This window comes from Carassius auratus, chromosome 27 (assembly GCF_003368295.1).
Source record: "Carassius auratus strain Wakin chromosome 27, ASM336829v1, whole genome shotgun sequence".
Taxonomy (NCBI): Eukaryota; Metazoa; Chordata; class Actinopteri; order Cypriniformes; family Cyprinidae; genus Carassius; species Carassius auratus.
In genome coordinates this window covers 2398306-2421624 of record NC_039269.1, presented here as the reverse complement: position 1 = coordinate 2421624, position 23319 = coordinate 2398306, and the positions used below count along the sequence as shown (strand labels likewise).

General features: G+C 41.9%; 1 protein-coding gene across 1 annotated transcript; it reads right to left on the bottom strand.

The window, feature by feature from the left end:
• Positions 1-1780: 1780 nt before the first annotated feature.
• LOC113045062 (receptor-type tyrosine-protein phosphatase S-like) lies at positions 1781-23319 on the bottom strand. Its single transcript, XM_026205194.1, has 19 exons — positions 23023-23319; positions 21843-22096; positions 20201-20288; positions 18863-19078; positions 18046-18203; positions 16145-16156; positions 15864-15976; positions 14633-14730; positions 14366-14489; positions 11714-11889; positions 11499-11618; positions 9465-9619; positions 7771-8056; positions 7053-7231; positions 6839-6965; positions 6632-6757; positions 6330-6484; positions 4391-4526; positions 1781-4152 (listed from the first exon to the last, which is right to left on the bottom strand). The coding sequence occupies exons 1-19, from the start codon at positions 23143-23145 to the stop codon at positions 4084-4086; spliced, it is 2715 nt and encodes a 904-aa protein (XP_026060979.1). The 5' UTR covers positions 23146-23319; the 3' UTR covers positions 1781-4083.

Here is a 23319-nt window from a genome sequence, read left to right as displayed (position 1 = left end):
TTTTACTTTCTCAAAAAAACTCATTCTGTATGATTTATAAGTGTTTTGAAAAATGGGGACATGGGTTATGTCCTCATAAGAACCCTCTCCTTGTAATACCTGTGTCATACCCATGTCATTATACAGAGTTGTGTCCTGATATAACACAAAAACATGCCCACTCTCACACTCTCAAACACACACACACACACGTACTGGATCCGGGTGACTGCAGTGACCCTCTGATCTGGACACAGACTGGATCTGGTGGCTACGGTGACCTCGGAACAAGAGAGAAACAGACTAATATTAGCGTAGATGCCATTCTTCTAATGATGTAGAAAGTACGGTGTTATGTGAAGTATTCCTGGTTCCGGTTTACCTAATTAATGCAGCCTAAAAATCCTTTAACGGATTTGGATATTAAAAGCATATTAGTATGTTATGTGTATGCCAGGTTAAAGAGATGGGTCTTTAATCTAGATTTAAACTGCAAGAGTGTGTCTGCCTCCTGAACAATGTTAGGTAGGTTATTCCAGAGTTTAGGCGCCAAATAGGAAAAGGATCTGCCGCCCGCAGTTGATTTTGATATTCTAGGTATTATCAAATTGCCTGAGTTTTGAGAACGTAGCGGACGTAGATGATAATAATGTAAAAGGAGCTCATTCAAATACTGAGGTGCTAAACCATTCAGGGCTTTATAAGTAATAAGCAATATTTTAAAATCTATAGGATGTTTGATAGGGAGCCAGTGCAGTGTTGACAGGACCGGGCTAATATGGTCATACTTCCTGGTTCTAGAAAGAACAGATGACGTAGAATTGACAGAGCAGCAATCAAGTTTTAGACAGTGTTCTAGGCTATTACATGCAGAGTTTTTAGGTCCTATAATTAACACCTATGTTTTTTCAGAATTTAGCAGTAAGAAATTACTCGTCATCCAGTTTTTTATATCGACTATGCATTCCATTAGTTTTTCAAATTGGTGTGTTTCACCGGGCCGCAAAGAAATATAGAGCTGAGTATCATCAGCATAACAGTGAAAGCTAACACCATGTTTCCTGATGATATCTCCCAAGGGTAATATATAAAGCGTGAAGAGTAGCGGCCCTAGTACTGAGCCTTGAGGTACTCCATACTGCACTTGTGATCGATATGATACATCTTCATTCACTGCTACGAACTGATGGCGGTCTTATAAGTACGATTTAAACCATGCTAATGCACTTCCACTGATGCCAACAAAGTGTTCAAGTCTATGCAAAAGAATGTTGTGGTCAATTGTGTCAAACGCAGCACTAAGATCCAATAAAACTAATAGAGAGATACACCCACGATCAGATGATAAGAGCAGGTCATTTGTAACTCTAAGGAGAGCAGTCTCAGTACTATGATACGGTCTAAATCCTGACTGGAAATCCTCATATAAACCATTTTTTCTCTAAGAAGGAATATAAATGTGAGGATACTACCTTTTCTAGTATCTTCGACCGAAAAGGGAGATTCAAGATTGGTCTATAATTAACTAGTTTTTTGGGGTCAAGCTGTGGTTTTTTTATGAGAGGCTTAATAACAGCCAGTTTGAAGGTTTTGGGGACATATCCTAATGACAATGAGGAATTAATAATAGAAGAGGATCTATGACTTCTGGAAGCTCCTCTTTTAAGATGATATAGGGTCTAACATACATGTTGTTGGTTTAGATGATTTAACAAGTTTATACAATTCTTCCTCTCCTATAGTAGAGAATGAGTGGAACTGTTCCTCAGGGGGTCTATAATGAAATAACAGACGACACACACACGGTCTTCACGTCAGTATATTCAGTCGTTCAATTTTAATACAAAGTCAACATATCTACATACATGATCTGAAATCAACAAGCAGAGAAAGTGAAACACTACTGTACTGTATGCAGCACGCGGCCCGCGTTCACTCGTCACACTGGCGTCTCATCAGCTGTTGCTTTTGGTTCGTTTGTGTGCTTTCATCTCCAAAGGAACATTTCATATTGAGAATAACTGATTGATGAGAAACAGAATCATGTCTCAATGTGCTTTCATTCATGAAGAGAGAACACCTGCAGATCAGCGTCTCCTTGACTAGGATGTGCTCGTACTACGATACAGTGATGCCACAGTTAATCAGCTGAGGTTTGGCTGAAGAAAGAAGGGCAGAATAGTGAGAACAAAATATAAACCCAACCCTAAGCCTATTTTTATATTACATGGCGGAAATTAACTTTCATCATTTTTGGACAATAGTGCGATGTAGAAAAGCAAAACTCACAAACCTAGCAGCTTAATTTTGGTGAATCCATGCAATCAAAATAAAATCCGCCTGTAGGAATCTTTTGCCCTCAAGAGAATCATTGGATTCCAGTTAAAATGACTGAATCTCACCTGTGAACATTCACAGAATAACACTAACCGTGACTGCAGCTTAAATCTCTTAAATCTTAAAAATGTGTCCCTGCAGCAGTCATCAGTAGCACAGATATATTTGTAGCAATAGACAACAATACCAGACGTCAATGGAGAGATGATTTATTTAGCTTTCAGGTGAACAATAATTACCCTTATGACTGGTTTTGTGTTCCATGGCCACAAATATTTCAGCCCTCCATCACATTTCAGTCATGATAATATGGTATTACTGTGGTGGTTTTTGTTGGGTTTACCACGGTGAATCACTGTATGGTACAGTACTGTACACCACAGATCTGTGACGCTGATCTGAGGCTGATGTCGTCTCTCTGGGCTCTTGAAATCTGCGTGTGCTTTAACTCGAGAAATGTGTGTATTGTCTAAGAACACGTGTGTTTTGTTTGCGATGGAGCGATACTTCACAACCGTTTCTGTGAGGTTTGGGCTCCGGAGGGCCGCGGGCCGTCAGCTTCCTCTAGAACAATCAGTGCACAGGAAATATCAAAATATCTGAGAGGGTTACGAAGCACAACACTGTACATCTGAGCCGTGTACAGTCACATTAGCTGGCCAACTACACCACAGCTCACTAATTAGATTTCCATAAAAATCATATAAATAAATAGATCCTTAAAAATTCAAGCATAATATAAATAAACTAAATAAAAAAATCAGGTCGGTTAAATATTTGGACAACAACGATAAGGCTCACTTCACGTCTCAGGTGGAGATCTCAGAACCGGTCGCTTCCTGCGCTACTCCTAAACATCACGGCTGCGCTAAACTAAACATGACGGGAAGAGTTTCGGCGGGTTCGGCTCGGCCGGGTGAGATCTGATCGAGGGAGAATGCAACCATCTCAGAAGATGTTTCTAGTGTTTGAGGCATGGCTAGAAATACTGGGGAATGAATCTTGCAATTCCTCTAGAACGTGCATTAATCTATAAACCCAAGAACCGAGGCTCTTCCGTCGTCCCACCATAAAGACACAGCGGAGTACATTATGCCACAGCAGAAAGAAGCAAAAGAACATGATACAGATACAAGATTCAAGCCTCGAAAACTCCCTCGGCCTCCAAACACGGTTTAAGCAGCATATAGTCATTTAGAGACACACCGAATACAGTATTCACAGAGTTCAGTCCGTCTCGTGCACAGCTCCCGAGGATCAGGACAGAGATGAGATCACGTGTGCTGATGTCCGGCGTTGGTGCAGTTCTGCGGTCGCTCCGTTAGGCACAGAAGGTAAGAGATCTGCTTCCGTTCTGCGGCGTTCGCTCGGGATGGCAACGATGACTCTGGCAGGCACAGACGGGCTCTCGCTCATTCACGCCTGACATTGGCAAAGACAGTTCGAAGAAACTCCCACTGAAGGGTGCAGCAATTATTCAGGCTTTTGATTTCATAGTTTCTTTTTTGTTGTTGTTTTGCTTTAAATAGATTTTGTACATGTAATGTTTTCTTTTCGTTGTGAAGAAGATCTTCGTCCAGAGTTTAATATTTCTAAAAAGCTGACCACAACATTAATATCAATATCTGAACACTGAGGTAATAGTTTGCATTGAGAGAACGTCTGCTCTGCGTCGCTGTCCGTGTGTTTGACGTGTCGTGGTTCCTCTGCGGGTGTTTGTGGGGTTGTTGAGACATGGGGAAGGTGGTGGACAGGTTGGTGTTCTTCTTATGTTGCATAGTGATCAAAACTTCCCAGGTACTCCAGAGCGGCTTGATAGCAGAACTGATACTCGTCCTGAGAACAGACAGACAGACGGGAGGGTGTGATCACTTTATAAAATAAATAATAACTAATCAAATTTTTGCTGCACTTTTTCATAGAATATCTTTATTGCAATGATGTCCAGAGTCTGGTACTTTGGGTCTAAGGTTGGAAAATATGATTTACAGAAATCCTGTAGTTTCCTGAAATCTTCCACAGACTCAGAGGTCAGTGATAACAGCGTTTGTCAGTCATGTGATGCGTGTTTTACCTCAGTTTGCACCATCGCTGGCCGCTGAGTGCGCAGCATTTTGACCGTCTGGAAGATGTCCACAGCGCCCTCGTAACGCATCCGCTCTAGGACAATACTGAGGGTGATGAACACACCCGTACGCCCAACACCCGCACTGAGAGAGAGACGAGAACGAGACCAGAATGAGACATGAGATATAAATGAGACACAAAGGAGACCCGACATGAGACATGAATAAACTATGAATGAGACATGAGACAAGAATGAGACCTAAATGAGTCAAGAATGAGACCAGAATGAGAAATGAGACATGAATAAAACATAAAGGAGACATAAATGAGATGATAATGAGACATAAGACATGAATGAAATGAGAATAAGAGATATTAATGAAACATGAATGAGACAACAATGAGACATGAATGAGATATGGATGAAACCTGAATGGGACAAGAATGAGACATAAATGAAACAATAATGAGACCTGAATGAAACAAGAATGAATGAGTCATGAATGAAACAAGAGTGATTGAGACATGAATGAGAAGAATAAATGAGACATAAATGAAACAAGAATGAGACAAGAATGAATGAGACATAATGAGACATGGATGAGATAAGAATGAATGAGACGTGAACAAGACATGAGTGATTGAGACATGAGACATTAACGAAAAGAATAAATGAGACATGAATGAGACATAATGAGACATGAATGAGACATGAATGAGACATGAGAAATGAATGAGACAAGAATGAATGAGTCATGAGAGCTGGATGAGACAAGAATGAAACAAGAACAAGATATGAATGAGACAAGAATGAATGAATCATAATGAGACATGGATGAGACAAGAATGAGAAGAATGAATGAGATATGAATTAAACATGAAACGAGACATGAATGAGGTGAGAATAAATGGGTCATGAATGAAACAAGAACAAGATATGAATGAGAAAAGAATGAATTAATCATAATGAGACATGGATGAGACAAGAATGAATGGGACATTAAAGAAACAAGAGTGAGACATAAATTAAAAAATAATGAGACATGAATGAAACAAGAGTGAATGAGACATGAATGAGAAGAATAAATGCGTCATGAATGAAACAAGAACATGATATGAATGAGACAAGAATGAATGAATCATAATGAGACATTAAAGAAACAAGAGTGAGACCATAAATAAAAAAATAATGAGACATGAATGAATCAAGAATGAATGAGACATGAACGAAACAAGAGTAACTGAGACATGAATGAGAAGAATAAATGAGAAATGAATGAGAAGAATAAATGAGACATAAATGAAACAAGAATGAGACAAGAATGAATGAGACATAATGAGACATGGATGAGATAAGAATGAATGAGACATGAACAAGACATGATTGATTGAGACATTAACGAAAAGAATAAACGAGACATGAATGAGACATAACGAGACATGGATGAGACATGAGACATGAATGAGACAATGAGACAAGAATGAATGAGTCATGAGGCCTGGATGAGACAAGAATGAAACAATAACAAGATATGAATGAGACAAGAATGAATGAATCATAATGAGACATGGATGAGACAAGAATGAATGACACATGAACGAAACAAGAGTGAGACATAAAAAAAAAATAATGAGACATGAATGAATCAAGAATGAATGAGACATGAACGAAACGAGTAAATGAGACATGAATAAGAAGAATAAATGAGAAATGAATGAGAAGAATAAATGAGACATGAATGAAACAAGAACGAGACATGTATGAGATGAGAATGAATGAATCATAATGAGACAAGAATGAATGAGACATTAAAGAAACAAGAGTGAGACATGAATGAGATGAGAATGAGATAAAAGCCACATAATGAGACATATATGAGACAAGAATGAAACAAGAATGAATGAGAAAAGGATAAGACAAGAATGAGAAATGGATCGTAACGCACCTGCAGTGGACTGCGATTGGTCCGTCCTGACCGAACTGCTCCTTGGTTTTATGCACCTGTCCAATGAAATCAATGAAACCCTCCCCTGACTTTGGAACTCCTTGTTCTGGCCAATCGGTGAACTGGAACTGTCTGACGGTTCTGGACTGTCCGTCCTGTGGAGAGAAAGACAATGAATCCGTACATCTCCAGAAGTGAGAAGCGTATATGCTGGGACATTTGTGTCTCTGGTGTGTTTTCATGAAAGATCTCAACATTAAGACTAACAGCTTCACAACATCACACCACGGTAAATGACTCACCCTGGCGTCGGTGACTTTGAACTCCCTCAGGATGTACTGTGGCATGTTGTATTCTGCCATGGGATCCACTACGAAGTACTGATAGCGTGCGGAGCGCTCGGCTGGCCAGTACTGATGACACTTCTCCTGTGCACACACAAACACACGGATGTTACACTGCTTCAGTCAGATCCAGACGGTGTGTGTGTTCCTCCAGCCGTCACTCACCCGTCCCATCTCACGCAGTTTGGTCAGCATCACCACGATGGTGGAGTTGTGTTCCCACAGCATGCGCCAGAAGTCCTCCGTGGTCTCCGCTAGCGGCCCCTGCGTCGCAATATACGCCCTCTGCTGCCTAAACACACACCCACACCGGATCAACACCAGCGGTATAACCCACTGTATAACGTCATTAATCTGGAGCTGGAGTCCAGCGGTGTACCTGTATCCGTCGATGAAGCTGGCGTTGATGTAGTCCGACCCTTCCAGGCCTCTGATTGGCTGCAGACACACGCGGGTGGTTTCGTACGGCATGATGTTCACCAGCCGGTTCTTGAACTTGTTGCAGGGCAGATTAGCGCTGACGAACCTGGAGGTGTGTGCTTTACTGTTGGCCAGACGCTGACAGAACCACAGACACAATCATGTGAAGCACGGCATTAAACTGCTGCAGGTCACACACTGAGTTTAACTAGAACGAACAGAGGTGAACTTTAAAACTGCCCTGGAAACACTTGACCAGGCCTTCATCATTTATTTTGACTACTTTACCATTTATGTAACACGCAGACTTTCACTGTCAAATAAACGCATATTTAAATTCATCATAAAAATATGAATTACATTTTCAGAATTCTGATGATCTAAACAACAGTGAAATAACAACACATTGATATTTATCAATAATCGAATAATACAAATTTTGTAAAGTTCTTGAAAGAAGTCTCTCCTGTTCTTCAAGGCTGCATTTATTTGATATTATATATTGTTATTACCTCATGTTTTTTGAAAACAAGGCAATATCTTAATTCATTTTGCTTGTCAAGTAAATGCATCTTGATTCAAGAATGTTTAGATATTTGCACTAGCAAACATGACAAACTACGTGTGTGAGTGTGAGATCTGTGACCCGTTGAAGCACTGATTATTCTGGCGTGTACCTTGAACTCCAGCTCTACGCCGGTCACGTGTTCTCCGGCCTCCACCTGCGACAGGTTCTGTATGTATGAGAACAGGCTGCGCGCCGCCACCTCCGTGTTCCCGCAGGCCACGGCCTCCAGCAGCGCCTCGTGGATGAAGCCGTACTGATCCTCCGTCTGCACCATGTAGTTCCTCTGCGAGCGCATCAGGGTCACGAGCCCGTACACGTCCACCGTCCGCTCGTGACGGATGCGCTCCAGCATGGCGTCGATCACGATGAAGCAGCCGGTGCGGCCCACTCCAGCACTGACACACACACACACACACACACACACACACATCAAACACCACGCTTTACTGCGTATAACTCCCTGATCCGTCTGCTCACTAAACCCAACGCTGATATCAAGACAGACACGTTCAGCTGACAGATGTGGACACAACAAAGCACTGTGGGATTACACGGTTAATAACTATAATCCAGATTACAGATGAACACGCATGATGCAGAACATTCGTGAGGAAACACTGCTGGCGCTTGTGTCGTGTGTGTGTGTGTATGTGTGTGTGTGTGTGTGTGTGTGTGCACATTTGTTTTTGTGAAAAGAGGTCATATTCTATGGCCCTACCCCTAACCCTCACAGGAAACTTTGTGCATTTTTACTTTCTCAAAAAAACTCATTCTGTATGATTTATAAGTGTTTTGAAAAATGGGGACATGGTTTATGTCCTCATAAGTCACCCTCTCCTTGTAATACCTGTGTCATACCCATGTCATTATACAGAGTTGTGTCCTGATATGACACAAAAACAAGAGCACACACACACACACACACACACACACACACACACACACACACACTCACTCAAATCTTTTCAAAACTTAAAAAAAATTTAAATCCTGTGTATGTATTAAAACACCTTTTACAAACCAACTGCACATATTGTACTGAAAATGGAATCTCTTAAATGCAATTAACAAATCATCAAATATTATTGATTATGAAGTGTCTTTATTATATGTTTGTTTTTATAAAGAAATTGCTTAATCAGGCAAATAAGAGACTATTAACTACTGTTCACTGTTTGTTTGATTACATGTAGTTTGTAACTAACTGCATGTTTTTATCTGTTAATTTTTTAGCACTAATTACCTACTCCTAAATGTATAATGTAGAACGTCTAATGTTAGACGTTACAAAGCTTCGTTTTCTGAATTCATGTGATTTTGTCAGTTAGATACATGCTCTGAATCACTGGTTCATAACAAACGATTCACGAAGGTTTGAAGGCTTCATGAAGCAGTGTTTGGAAAGTGCACATCACTGAAGCCTGAGCGCTGTGTGGATTGAGGACAGACCAGTTTAGTCTGCAGAACTGAAGCGGTGTCCTCACACAGCACAATTAATGAATAAAGCAACGACTCTTACATAACAAGCGGAGCAGTCTTACTCTATAAGCTGAAGGGTTTGAGAGGGAATAAACACACACATTGCTTTATCATCGGCCCAGAAGAAGCTGCCCAGATCGATGGAAACATGCAGGAGTTTGCTTCACAACGCCAGTGAAACACCTTTATTTACATTTATTTACACAGTGCTTTTAATAATACAGATCATGTCAAAGTAGATTTACAGTATCAAACATGAAAACAGTGTGTCAATAATGTAGAAGGACATTAAGAAACACCAGACCTGAAACACTCAGCACTGACCTGCAGTGGACGATGACGGGGCCGGCGTCCGGCGGGTTACAGGCTTTGACCCTGCGGAGGAAGGCCAGGAATGGAGTGGGATATTCGGGAACGCCGTGGTCGGGCCAAGCGGTGAACTGGAACTGCCGCACCTCTCTCCTCTCGTTACAGCCGCTCTGAAGGGAACAGCATCAGGATCACTTCAGTGTGTGACAATCCCAAACTGGGGTTGGAGGTCATGTCAAGCTTAAAACGTATTCAATTGTAAAGTCTAAAAATTTACATTGAAATTTAGTAAAGTAGATTAAATAATTTATTTGTTAATCTGCATTAGAGGAACCCACTCAGTCACAGGTGTGTTTCTGTGCACTCAAGTGTTCCCCAGATATAACATCACATATGTATTAATAACTTTCTGATATGAACTGACAGCGGTCATTACCGGTGTTGAACGTAATGCATTACAGATAACCTGATGTACTCAGATTCCAAGTAACTAGTAAAGAATTGCATTACTTTTCAATTTAAAACAAAATATTTTAGTTACTTCTCTTCTTCAGCTCTCAACGGAGGCAGTCACATTTCTCCGCTCTCCTCCCTGCTCCGCTTGTTTTTCTCTTGTCTCGTCTACTGTGTGAGACTCTCTCTGCACTGCTCTCCTAAACTGGAATATGGATTTGATCAACTCGCTCAACGCAACTGACACCATTTTCTGCAGTGGGCAGAGCGGTCAGCATTGACACTGAGACCTTTAATCGCAATATGGATAGCATCACGGAGAAGCTCATGGCTTTGGAAAGGAAATTTGATAATTTGGAGACCAAAATGGACCATGAACAATCATAGTGACCGTGCAGCTACTAGACCAAACAACTGGTATCTTATCTTCTTTCGGCTTTCTCTACCAGCTTTGGCCTTGGGCTGGATGACAGATCCCCCCCCCCCCACAGACACCTGCTGATTGTTGGCTCTGTCTAGGATCTGACCAAGGCTGTCTCCATGGCAACTTGCTGTGACGCTGTATAATCTGCGGACTGAGGCATCTAGAGAGAATCGCATCTCTCCAGGCCTACTAATACACAAACTCTTACACATATACAGATATGCACTCGATCCACCCACCCCCCACCCCCTGCCTTCGCCGCTGTGTTCCTCCAGTCTGGGAAGCGTGTCTGACCAGCGCTGTAATAGCTGCAGGACCGGATGGCTGTTTGCCTGCTCTGGATTACATCGACCCTCCCAATTTCCGTCCCCAGTTGCAAACTCGTGTGTTTATGGTGTATTGATTATGTGCTTTTGTGCTGAGGTGTTTTTCCTGTTCCCATACTGTACTCCCAAAAGGAGCATAGTCTGGGTGTTGTTTTTTCTCCTCACTTCCCTAATGTTATGCTGTATTTCTTCCTCAGTTCCCTGTCTTCCTGTCCTGTCTACCCCCTTGTATTGTATGTATGTTGTGTATGTATGGACAGGTTGATGGCTAATTTCGCTGGTACTTGTGACTAGTGACAATAAAGGGCTACTACTACTAAATCGTAACGTAAAAGTAACGTAAGATACTTTGTTTCCATGTATTAACTGATGGCTCTCATGTCTGGTGTTGAGAGAAATCAGGAGTAAGGACAGAAGCACTTGTGCTGTCTTTACAGCTGCCCAAAATGTACTTTTGTTATTATTAAAAAACAAAAAAGCAAGCCCAGCTCACGTGACAAAACGTAATGCAAAAGCATCATAAAAAGTGACTAAAGGTCCTTGCACAATAAGTCTGTAATTTTCAAATGTGTTTTTTTTGTATTTGTCATCCTTTCTTTATCAAAATGCTTGCTGGAGTAACGCAAAATTGTATTGCATTAGGTTTAAAAGTAACGTTCCCCAACACTGGTCATCATGATCTATAGAGAAACTAGCATGCATGTGGCATTTTTAAACTGATGGTGGCGCTAGAGGGTTTGAGAGAAGATTAAACTTTCCCTGATCTGTGAGTTCTTCTGCCGTACGGTTCTTCTGGATCTCCAGATGCTGATCAGAACGAGAGTAGAGATGTTAAACGCGTCTCACCTTGTGCAGAGAGAAGGTTCTCACACAGAATGTGGCCAGCTCCATGGTGTCCAGCAGAGTGACCTGAACTGCCCCGAACGAGTCTGTTCCCCGACTGGGCCAGTACTGATCACACTTGATCTGCACAAGAGGAACAGTGTTTAGTGTGCTGTGTGTCAGGGTCAGGGTCAGGGTCAGGGTCAAGGTCAGGGTCAGGGTCAGGGTCAGTCTCTCACCCGTGATTTCTCCTCTAGTTTGGTCATCATGACCACCGAAGCTGCTCTCTGCTCCCACACCATCCTCCAGAAATCCCCGAAGGTCTCCGGCAGTGGCCCCTGGGTGGCGATATACGCGTTCTGCTTCCTGTAACCGTCGATGTAGTTGGCGTTGATGTAGTCACTACCCATAATGCCTAGCGGAGAGACAGTGTTGGGAAGGTTACTTTAGAAATGTAATAAGTTACCCTATTTAAAATGTAGCAGTGTAAATATTTCAGTAACTTTATTAATGTAATTGTGTACATTTGATTACTTTTCTAAAATTCTAATGATTGAATTCAAAAATTTGAATGATGTGTTCCACTGTTGATCCTTTTGAAACATGTAAATCAGGCAGAGTTAACCTCACAGTAACTCTCAACCCTGATTACTGCCAGACCTTCTTCACTTGAATCAAGATTATACTAAGTTTTAAAGCATAGCCATCACTAAATCAGACTTTAGGGCCTCTTTTTACTTTGGGATCAAGGTTAAATACAGATTTAAAATCATAACAAGAAATTGTTTAGTAGCTATGATACTATTTTTTTAATCAGATCTTTGCACAGCTGTGACCGGAAACACTTGGCTTATAGTGATGCCTGGGAAAAAACAGTTAATCCTAAAAAATAAAGCCAAATAGGAAATAAATAAGTTAAAGGTGCCATATTCAAAAATTGAGGTAAAAATATCCATAACATGACCTACACGCATCAAAAGAATGAGAAGAAATAAGGGCGATGATGTCATAAAAAAAATGTCAAGTTATAGTGCTGCAGAGATATCAACCTTAATTAGCATTAGCATTACTAGCCCCGGCCCGACAGGTGTCGTAATACCAGTTTCGGCCATGGGAGGCGGTATGCGGGCAACATAACCATCAGCCAACCTGCAATACACGAATAACTCGCACGGCTTGTGGGCGTGTACTTGAACCTGATGTCAATCATGTGGAAAGTACAGCCCAGTACTTCATTTTAGTTCAGGGAAGAGAGCGCCACTTGCTACAGGGAAAGAACCGCGCTCGGAATCACAAATCAAATCCAATAAGAAAAGGAGCCGAACCACAGTAAACATCGGCACTGCATTTAATCGCTGGAGACAACTGATGGACCTCAAAGAAATGAGGCTCGACTCTGAACATGCAACATTTCTTTTGGATTGGTAAGTAAGATGCTGTTAGTATTTCACTAGAAGTTTGTTTTATATGTTTGTGTATTTGTTTTCGGGAAGTTATAACATAGAAATGTATCAAAGGCTGTTCGATAAATGTGCTAATGTTAGCGATGGCTAATCGTAGCTGCGTTTGATAATTAGCTAGCTATAACTTAACGTTACCCATTTTATTATATCATAACTAACCTGCTCTGTCTAGTCTGTTGGTCTCCGTGTCCTCTTTGCTTCATGGTTTTTCTGTGCGTGAAAAAATTGATGTGTGGCGTGAAAGCGTGTGAAAAGAGTTAATTGCGTGTGTCTCACAGTGAATGCTTAAAAGTTGGCACATTAGATCCCAAGCAGAATAAAGGACAGGTTGATCATTGCTGTTTAGCCTTTGTATTAATCTATGATGTGTCCCTGTTTGCCTACAGGGACATAAAAAATAAATTAAAAGTGATACGTGGACCAAGGTGTCTGAGATTGTTCATTTTAAGTAAAGGATCCTAATATTTCGTCCACAACAATATTTAATGAGATGAACTTATAACTCCTTGTGGTTAGTCTGCACGAGATCAACAAGCTTGTTTGCTTTGCGGCCGCTTTAAATACAAAATAAGCATTCGATCTACGTTAGAGCGTCTGAGCGCTCACAAATCTTTCTGCAGCGTCGTGAGCAGAGCGACAAGAGCGATGTTTGACGCTCTAGACACTGGCGGTGTGAACGCACAGTTAGGCTTCGGCTATGGCTGAAGTGTTGTTGTGAAGGTAGGGGCGGAGCATAGAGACTATGCCGTTTCTCGTTTGTTACTCTAGAGTAGACCAATTCACTTTATTGAGGCATACTGCCCCCATCTGGTATGGAATGTGGAGTATGACTTGATTTTTTTTGCCAAACATTGCAGATGGCACCTTTAATGAATGGGCATCCTGAAAAAATGGTGTCTAATATATTAAAGCAGTCAATTTTTTAAAGAAATCAATTAAATCTGTGTGAGAAAATATTCAGATGTAACCCCCCTTTGTAATTGTTAACATTTTTATAAGTACCTGTAATTTATCTAATTGTGGATTCACACCAAACGCAAATATAGTTATTCACGCGAGTAGATTACATACAAAGTCAATGCAAAGACGCGAATAAAGGTGAATTCGTACCAGTTCACGCAAATGACGTGAAATACGTGACGTGTTTGCCACGAACGTGAGATATTCAAATCAACATTTCAACGCAAGTTAAAATATTTCAACACGAGCAGAAAATTTGCCTGATGTGTTCTTGGGCAAGTTGAAATTAGTTGAAATGTTTTAACTTGCGCAGAAGATGCAATTGAGGCTAATATCTTGCATTCACCTCTATAATAAATAATCTACTCATGCGAATAATTCAATTTGCATTTGGTGTGAATAAACCGTAAGAGCTGATGTAGTGTTTCAGTCTGTGAGCGACTCCAGATCAGAGCCTCAGTGTCGTACCGTCTGTCGGAGCCAGGATCACACGCGTGTGGTCGTACGCAATCACGTTAGCGTAGCGGTTCTTCGGCTTGTTCACCTCCAAGTTTGAGTGTTCCCATGTGAACTGCTGGCCGGGATCAATCGACTGAGAGAGGGAGAGAAATACAGGATTTAAAAATCTATCAATCTATCTGATGTGTTGCTCTTTTGTGGTTTCTAGTGTGAGACAGTGCTCAGCATGAATAAAACAGGACTCTGCATTGAGCGCAGTGACGGAGCATCGCTCACCTCGTACTCCTGAGACAGATGCAGGTTGTCGTTGGCCTTCAGGCGCTCCGTGTGCTCGGGCAGCTCACAGATGGGGATGGGCGGGTGACTCATCATACCTGCAGGGGCAAAGGTCACAGCGGTCGTCATGGAGATGACCCCCAAACATCACCTCAGCTGTGTGCGTGTGAATCACTCATGACTGCTGTCACCGAAAGAGCCCTCACACCTAGTGAGTGATAAAACACCTCATGTGCTGCCTACCGAGGCTGCCATAAACTATTCTGCCTTCTTCAATCCCAGAATGCACCGCTACAAGCTCAGTGAAAGATGATGAAAATACTGACTATTTATAGTAATATTAATAAATGAATTAAAGGCCAGCAGCCATATCACCCTGCAGCCAAGACCGGTCACCCACTGAAGCTGAGCAGGGCTGAGCTGGTCAGTAGCTGGATGGAGATTCCTGGGAACACTAGGTTGCTGAAGGAAGAGGTGCTAGTGAGGCCAGCAGGGGGCACTACCCTGTGCTCTGTGTGGGTCCTAGCGCCCCAGTGTAGTGATGGGGACACTATACTGTCAACAAGCACCGTCTTTCAGATGAGACATTAAACCGAGGTCCTGACTCTCTGTGGTCATTAAAAATCCCAGGATGTTCTTCGAAAAAGAGTAGAGGTGTGACCCCAGTATCCTGGACAAATTTCCCCATTGGCCTCTGACCATCATGGCCTCCTAATCATCCCCATACACTGATTGGCTTCATCACTCCTCTGCACCAGTAAACTGGTGTGTGTATGTGTGTGTGTGGGGGGGGGGGGGGTTCTGGCGCACTATGGGCAGACACACTCTTGCAGTTTAAATCTAGATTAAAGACCCATCTCTTTAACCTGGCTTACACATAACAAACTGACTGGTTTTAATATCCAAATCCGTTAAAGGATTTTAGGCTGCATTAATTAGGTAAACCGGAACCGGGAACACTTCACATAACACCCGATGTACTTGCTACATCATTAGAAGAATGGCATCTACGCTAATATTAGTCTGTTTCTCTCTTGTTCCGAGGTCACCGTAGCCACCAGATCCAGTCTGTGTCCAGATCAGAGGGTCACTGCAGTCACCCGGATCCAGTACGTATCCAGACCAGATGGTGGATCAGCACCTAGAAAGGACCTCTACATCCCTGAAAGACAGCGGAGACCAGGAGTGTGTGAAAGTGTGAGTGTGAGTGTGTAAGTGCACGTGTGCGTGCCTGGTGTCTGGAAGTTGATGCGTCTCATCTCCACAGGGTCGGTGGGATGGTGTGCCATCATCTCAGCATTATTCAGCAAACATTTAGTTCCTGGCTCAGAATCCTTGCGTTTGCTAATGAGTTAAAACACACAAAGAATGAGGAGAAACTGCAGTTAAGAAAGAAACTTGATGGGCAGAGAAAGAATCAAAGAGCAGAAGCACATAAATAAAGCAGAGAGCCAGACAGAGACTGTTCTGCTTCAGTCTTCTCTCAGTGATGAGGGATCAGATCTCACTTACCTGTCAGGTTTACTGGAGTCCCATCAGACGCCGCACAGAGAGAGAGAGAGAGAGAGAGAGAGAGAGAGACAGAGAGAGATCAATAGAATGCATTTGTATGCAGCAGCTACATGACACCTCCTGCAGATAACACGCTCCTGCACCGGGGACAGTTTAACGGCTGCCCCGAGGGACTGGACTGTTCCGGTCTAAATTAAAGGGGCAGGAGCGGATCAGACCCAAGGGCAGATTTATCAGCTGGACCGGCCCGCCGTGTTCCGCTCGCCCCCCCCCGCGGCGCCAGCAAGGTCACGCCAGCAATTTGCCGAACACAGATACCTGTGATTGTGTGAAGGATGAGCTCACGCTGAGACAGACCCCAGAACTCACAATCACTCACAGCCAAACAAAGACAGAAACTGGGACACGACTGTGATTGTGTCTGAAGTCGCCGTCCCATGATGCACCTGACGAAGAGAGCTGCAGCGTACATTAAAGGCTCATGACATGAGAAATCTAATTTGCCTTGATCTTTTGGCATATAAGAGTTCTTTGTACCATTAAAACATCCTGCAAGTTTTCTTCTGGTGACTTTCCTCATAATCACTTGCGTGTCTAGGTGCTGCTGTTTCCATGACTACCACTTACAGCCAAGCTGTACCCTAGCAACCGCTCATCAAAGCTTAATAAACCCCCTTCTTTTAACGTGAGTGTGCATGTGATAACTGAATTATAAATGAATTTACATTTTAAGGTCATTTAATGAAGATGAGCATGAGTGTGTGTGTGTGTGTTTGATATGTTAAGTCCAACCTCAATATGTCTGAAACCATAGCAAAAAATGACAATAACATGTAACATAATGAATTTCATACATATATTTAACATATATGACATCTAATAAATATTATAACGTTTATCCTCTTTCCCGGTTTCATCCAGAGCAGCTGATCTGATTGAATCCTCACCTCAGACTCGATTATCTTCCTGTCCAGAAATAGCTGCTTCCTGCATATTTAATCACACATTATTCTCTTCTGTCCCTAAATCAGTTCCATTCATCATACAGACGGTTAACATCATCTCTTCCTCTCATAACTATTACATCTAGTTAACTTCACTAACATATGATCACTGATGGGAGTATAAAGAGTTCATCAGAAGAAATACATTTACAGCTCCTGCAGAGGCCTTCACAAACATCACATATATATTCAGGGTGCTCAGACAGTTCGGTCACATCCCTCTAAAGAAAATAAATAAATATTGTTTTGGAAATAATAATATAAGTAAGAGGATTCATAAATGCAGCATTTATATTTTTTTCAATGAAAATTAAGTGAGTTTATGCTTAAAACAAGAGCAAAAATCTGTCAGCGTGGTAAGACAAAATAAACCTAATTTCTGATTCCACTGAAAGATATTTGTTATAAGCACAAGTGTGTTTGCTAGTTTCAGGCCAGTGCTGTTCGCATTTTCCCATCCAGCACCACATCGTTTAATTAGCAAATGCATTTGTGCCCATTTTTGTGCACAAGGGCGTGCTGGTCTAAAAAAGAGGTGTGTTCAGGTGCATTGCTGGTGCAATGCTGGTCTCACCATAGACCAACTCAAACCTGGTCTAAAGTCTGGCACAATGTTTTTCTTTGTTATTTAAAGAGCGTGTTAGTATAGGTGGGTCCACAACGCGTGTACACGCTTCTTATTAAACACATGCATTCTGTCTTTGTGCTTGCCAAATTCCGCCGTGTAAATATCAAATCCGTCATGGCACGAGTGCAACTGGCTCTTAAAGGGAATGGAAGATGAGACTGATTGGTTTATTGCACGTTTCGCCCAAAAAACACCCATGTGCTAGGCATGCTGGGTAATTCTGTCTCGTGTGTTTCTAGCGTCATCTAACATGTTGAGCTCAGACTCACTTCTTGTAGAGCAGGATGGCGATGACGATGCAGATGATGAAGATCACGGCCAGCACGGGTCCCACCACCCAGATCAGACCGTCCCCCGCGTCCAGAGGCTGAGGGTCCGAGTCCGGCGCGATCACTGGGTCAGTGTAAGGACTGGCCACAAACATCTTCTGAACACACAAACAGAGGAGCGTTACACACACACACACACACACAAAGACACACAGACACTCAGACACACACTCACACAAACACAGGAGCGTTACACACACATACTCTTGTTTGTTGGCATCAGTGGAAGTGCATTAGCATGGTTTAAATCGTACTTATATGACCGCCATCAGTTCGTAGCAGTGAATGAAGATGTATCATATCGATCACAAGTGCAGTATGGAGTACCTCAAGGCTCAGTACTAGGGCCGCTACTCTTCACGCTTTATATGGTACCCTTGGGAGATATCATCAGGAAACATGGTGTTAGCTTTCACTGTTATGCTGATGATACTCAGCTCTATATTTCCTCGCGGCCCGGTGAAACACACCAATTTGAAAAACTAATGGAATGCATAGTCGATATAAAAAACTGGATGACGAGTAATTTCTTACTGAGATGATGAAATCACTGAATTCAATGAACTGCCTTTAACTGTCATTTTTCATTATTGACACACTGTTCTCCTAATTAATGTTGTTCAGTTGCTTTGACGCAATCCTTTTTGTTTAAAGCGCTATACTGTATAACTAAAGGTGACTTGACTTGACCTGACTCTCACACACACACACACACACACACACACACACACTCACACACACTCACACACACACTCACCCCGGTGGTGGAGTTGAGCTCTGCCAGGATGAAGAACACATACTCCTGACCCGCTTCTAGCGCTCGGTTCTCGAAGCCTCCGTAGTCGAGCTGGTCTCCGAGAGTGAAGAAGGCTGGCAGGGTGGCGGGTGTGAAGCGGGCGGTGATGTACGCCCTCCTCAGATCCACCTGACGCTGACGCGGGTCTCGCTGCTTCTGACTGATGTCCTTCAGCAGCTGCAACACACAACACATCTTCAGCATCAGCACAAACACCAGAACTACAAACCTGAAGAAACAGGAGGAAATAATACAGTTACAGTAAACCAGCATCTGTGGACTCAACCCTGTGCCATTTACCAGATCAAGATAAAACACACTCACAAATACACAGAATGAACGTGTGAGTGTGTGAATGAGTGTGTGTGTGTGAGTGAGTGAGAGTGTGTGAGAGTGTGTGTGTGTGTGTGTTCACTGATCTGACAGCTGTTAAGACTCTCTCAGGCTCACATCGATCTGTATGACCTCTGACAGGAGGAAGTCAACTCAGGATTTTATACAATGTTCCACATCCAGCAGAAAGAGCAGAAACGCTGCTGAGATTGTATTTCATTAACAGCGTCACCGAGCGCTCAACACACACACACACACACACACACACACACAACCATACAGCAAAACTGACTTAGCATTGTTGTCTTGTTTTCTAGCTTTAATTTCTACAATTCTTGAATCTAAATGCATTTACTTCACAATCAAAATGACATAAAATATTTTGTTTGTTTTCTGAAATTAAGAAAAATTAATTTCAATAAAATAAATTCAATTATGAAAAATAATCATAATTTAAAGGCTTAACAAGATTTTTCTTGTCCCATACGCCTATTTAACCATCCGGTGAGCGAGAGCTGAAGAAGGGAAGCTGTATTCTGTCCATCATTCATGATCATAACAGACTGAGAACAGCTGGTTCCTCCCAGTCCTTCAATCATCTGCCAAACACCAGATTACAGATGTTTTCAGGGAGATCCAAATCCGTCAAAGGCTACAAATTATTTTTTGAGCAATTAATTTTTTTATTATAAATGTATGTATAATGAGCCAGATGATATGACACTGATTTTCAAATTGATCACTTTTATGGTTTTATGGCTGATTTTCTAAGTGGTTTAATAAGAACTGTGTATGTGTGTGTTTGTGTGCTTACACTTCAGTCTCAGGTTTTTGCAGGGAAAGAGGTAATTAGGGCCAGATGTTATAGATCGTTAAGAAAGCGTGAGAAACCATTTATACTAGAAAACAAGACCAAAGCAGTAAGCGAGAAGATGATTTGTGCAGAGTAGATCACAGATCTCTCACCTCCTCCAGGTCCATCTCGTCTGGGCTCTTCAGATGCCGGATCACGCCTCGTGCTCTCTTCAGAGGAACCACCACCACGTAGATGTTCCTGCAGAAACACACGAGCAGAACAGGGCTTTGGGTTCAAGCATCTGACAAACACAGAATTGTTAAGATTCAATGACTCATTAACGATTCTTTAAGCACTTTTAAGTGAGCAATAAACTATGTGTGTCTGTATTACTATATTACAAAAATTAGATTTTCTTACGCTGTGTTTTTGTTTTCAAGTCCAAATATCTAAACATTCTTCAAATTCTATTCAAATGACTGTAAGATCTTAAATCTTAAATCTTGTTTATTGGAAAAATCGACCAAAACTAAGTGAATTCATGTTTAAAACAAGAAAATAACGCTGTCAATATATTAAGAAAAAATCAATAATCATTCAAAGGGAAAATAAGTTTGTTTTTCTGACTCCACTGGCAGATTTGTATTTATTTTTAAAGCAAAAACTTGCTTAATTTTCCTTTTTTTTTTTTTTTTTTTCACAATATCAAAAATCATTTTGCATCCCAAGTATGAAAATAGATCATGGTTTTATTGTGGTAAAAGGGTAGTAACCATGTTTGTTTGTTTTTTGGCTCATTGATGACCATTTCTGTCACTGTCATTTAGAGAAAATATCTGCTAGTTGGGTGAATTCATTCATGTCCTGATCCTTATCCCTTCCTGTCCCTGAACGAGGACTGAATCCTTGTATAACAGGCACTTCTCGTGTTCATTGACATCTCAAGTAAATTGTTTGTTGCATTCCTCAGTTTTATTCAAAGTAGCTTTGGATAAAAGCGTCAGTCAAATGAATAAATGTAGATGTATAACAACAGTTTTACTAGCATTACTGTTGTTAAACTACGGTTATTGTAGCAAAAAGATTGATTGATTTGGTGTAACTACAGCAAACATGTTTTTTTGGTTCCATTAGTCCTAAACCATTGGGAGCTGAATGATTTTCTTCCTGAGCTCAGCAGAAACACAAATGGACTGCGGCTCTGAATTATTCAGATTCCCGCACATGTGTGTGCATGTCATGCATGATTCAGACGTCCTCAGGTGTGTGTTTGAGCGAGCTGCACATGTGTGTGTCTGATGAAGCGTGCATCTATCTGGGCACACTGCACAAAAATCTTCCTACTCAGTATTTTTGACTTGTATTCTAGTACAAATATCTGAACATTCTTGAATACAGATGCATTTCCTTGACAGGCGATATTACTTAAGATTTTAAATCTTGTTTTATAAAAAAAGAAGAAAAAAAAGAAAATACAAATTGTGCTTGAAATGAGCAGAAATATCTGCCATTGGGGTGAGGGAAGTAACTTTAAAACACAATACGTACGTTTTTTAGTAGAATATCCAAAAACTCAATGAACCCCTCAATTTCTGGTTTGTTTTGTAGAAAACATATGTACACACCGAAGACGCTTTAATATATTGTGCGTTTTAAAAGACCGGTGATGAGCGCACAGAGCAGCATTATAACAGAACTCTATCTAGCATGATAACACAGCGGATTGCATCATCTGTGGGGATGAAGACCACAACTCCCATGATTCCACACTCAGTCACCGTATCATCAAACTGCGCCTTAGTCTGCTCGCACCTGACGCTGCTCCGGGGGTCCAGCGAGGGCAGTATGATGGTGACCGTGGCTTCGGTCTCTCGTGTGTGGTCCACCTCGGGCCGGCGGATGAGGATGGGAGGAGATGTCTTGGCATGAATGCGGTGTCTGAGTCCGCCCATGTTCCCCTCGGGGCTGGTGATCTTGAAGTCGTAGCTGGTGTCCGGCTGCAGGTTTGGGATCACAGCCTTCCTGAGACGTGCGTCCACCTCCATCTTCTGCCGGTTGTACTCCACCTGAAAAACAGGGAGCAAAACAATGACATCAGCTGGGCTTTCTCAGCCGCAAGTGCTCGAAGGCCTGGTTTACTAACCCAAAAACAGATTTGCTGCAGTCAGGTGTAGTAACTCTAAAAACATCCCACTGTGTTTGGGCTGGTTTTCACAGAAACATTAGCTCTGATCCAAACCCAGTGAGTCTAAATGGATCTTTCTCCACATGCAGAATTTCTCCAATCATGTATCTCACTTAAACTCCACCCCTTTTTTTACAATCCAATGCAAGCTTGCATTCAGTTCTGGCTTTAAATGCCACGCCCACATCTCAACATCCAATCAACAATCAACACAGAACTTTCTCAATAATCTGTCACATTGTAACAAATTATCAGGATGTTACAATTCATGTTACAGTTTAAAGATGACACTTAAAAGTAGCAATATATAATATTTGAACTTTCCAATGTAGTTTGAGTTGTGCAGTGGTTAAAACAATGCTGTATTTGTTTGGTACACATGTGCACAAAACCGACTTTCAGTGAAAACACCCTATTCAAGAATACACCCTAATATATTTATAAGACAATTTCAGAATGCATTGCAGTAAACTTGATATTATCTTATTATTAATCTTATTTTTAATCGATATTGAGATATATATTAACCAAAAGCAGTTCCACTGCGACCAGTGTTTGTTTGACTACAGTCATAATCATTTGCAATATAATTGAAATGATTTAAGGAGCGCCGTTTTCTTTCCTGTGTTGATGTGTTTCCTGTTGAAACAGGATGCAGGAGAAGGACAACTGAAGGGCTGGTTGATTTGCTGCTAGTCAGAGGCAGGTGGTGTTTATAAAGTAAGAGGACATCCTCATTCTAAAGAGATTTACTGGGACACAACAAATGAACATAGAGTCACAGATGCTAATGGCTGTGAGACTCACAGTGAAGCGATAGGGGGCGCTGCTCTCCGGAAACTCCCACGTCAGCAACACACTCGTCTTCGTCGCCAGATTCACAGAGAAATTCCTCGGCACGTCTGTCCAAAACACACACGTAACACACATGAGACTCAATGATGAAGGAACAGGAACACACACACAGGACTGTGAGGAGGCAGACGTCCGCCGCGTGCGCCGAGGCCTGTGCAGGGGATTGTGGGGGATGTAGAAGGTGAGCAGGGACACATATGCAGAAGATCCGGTGAGAGCTGGCCCAGATTCGCTAGCTGCTAATGAAGG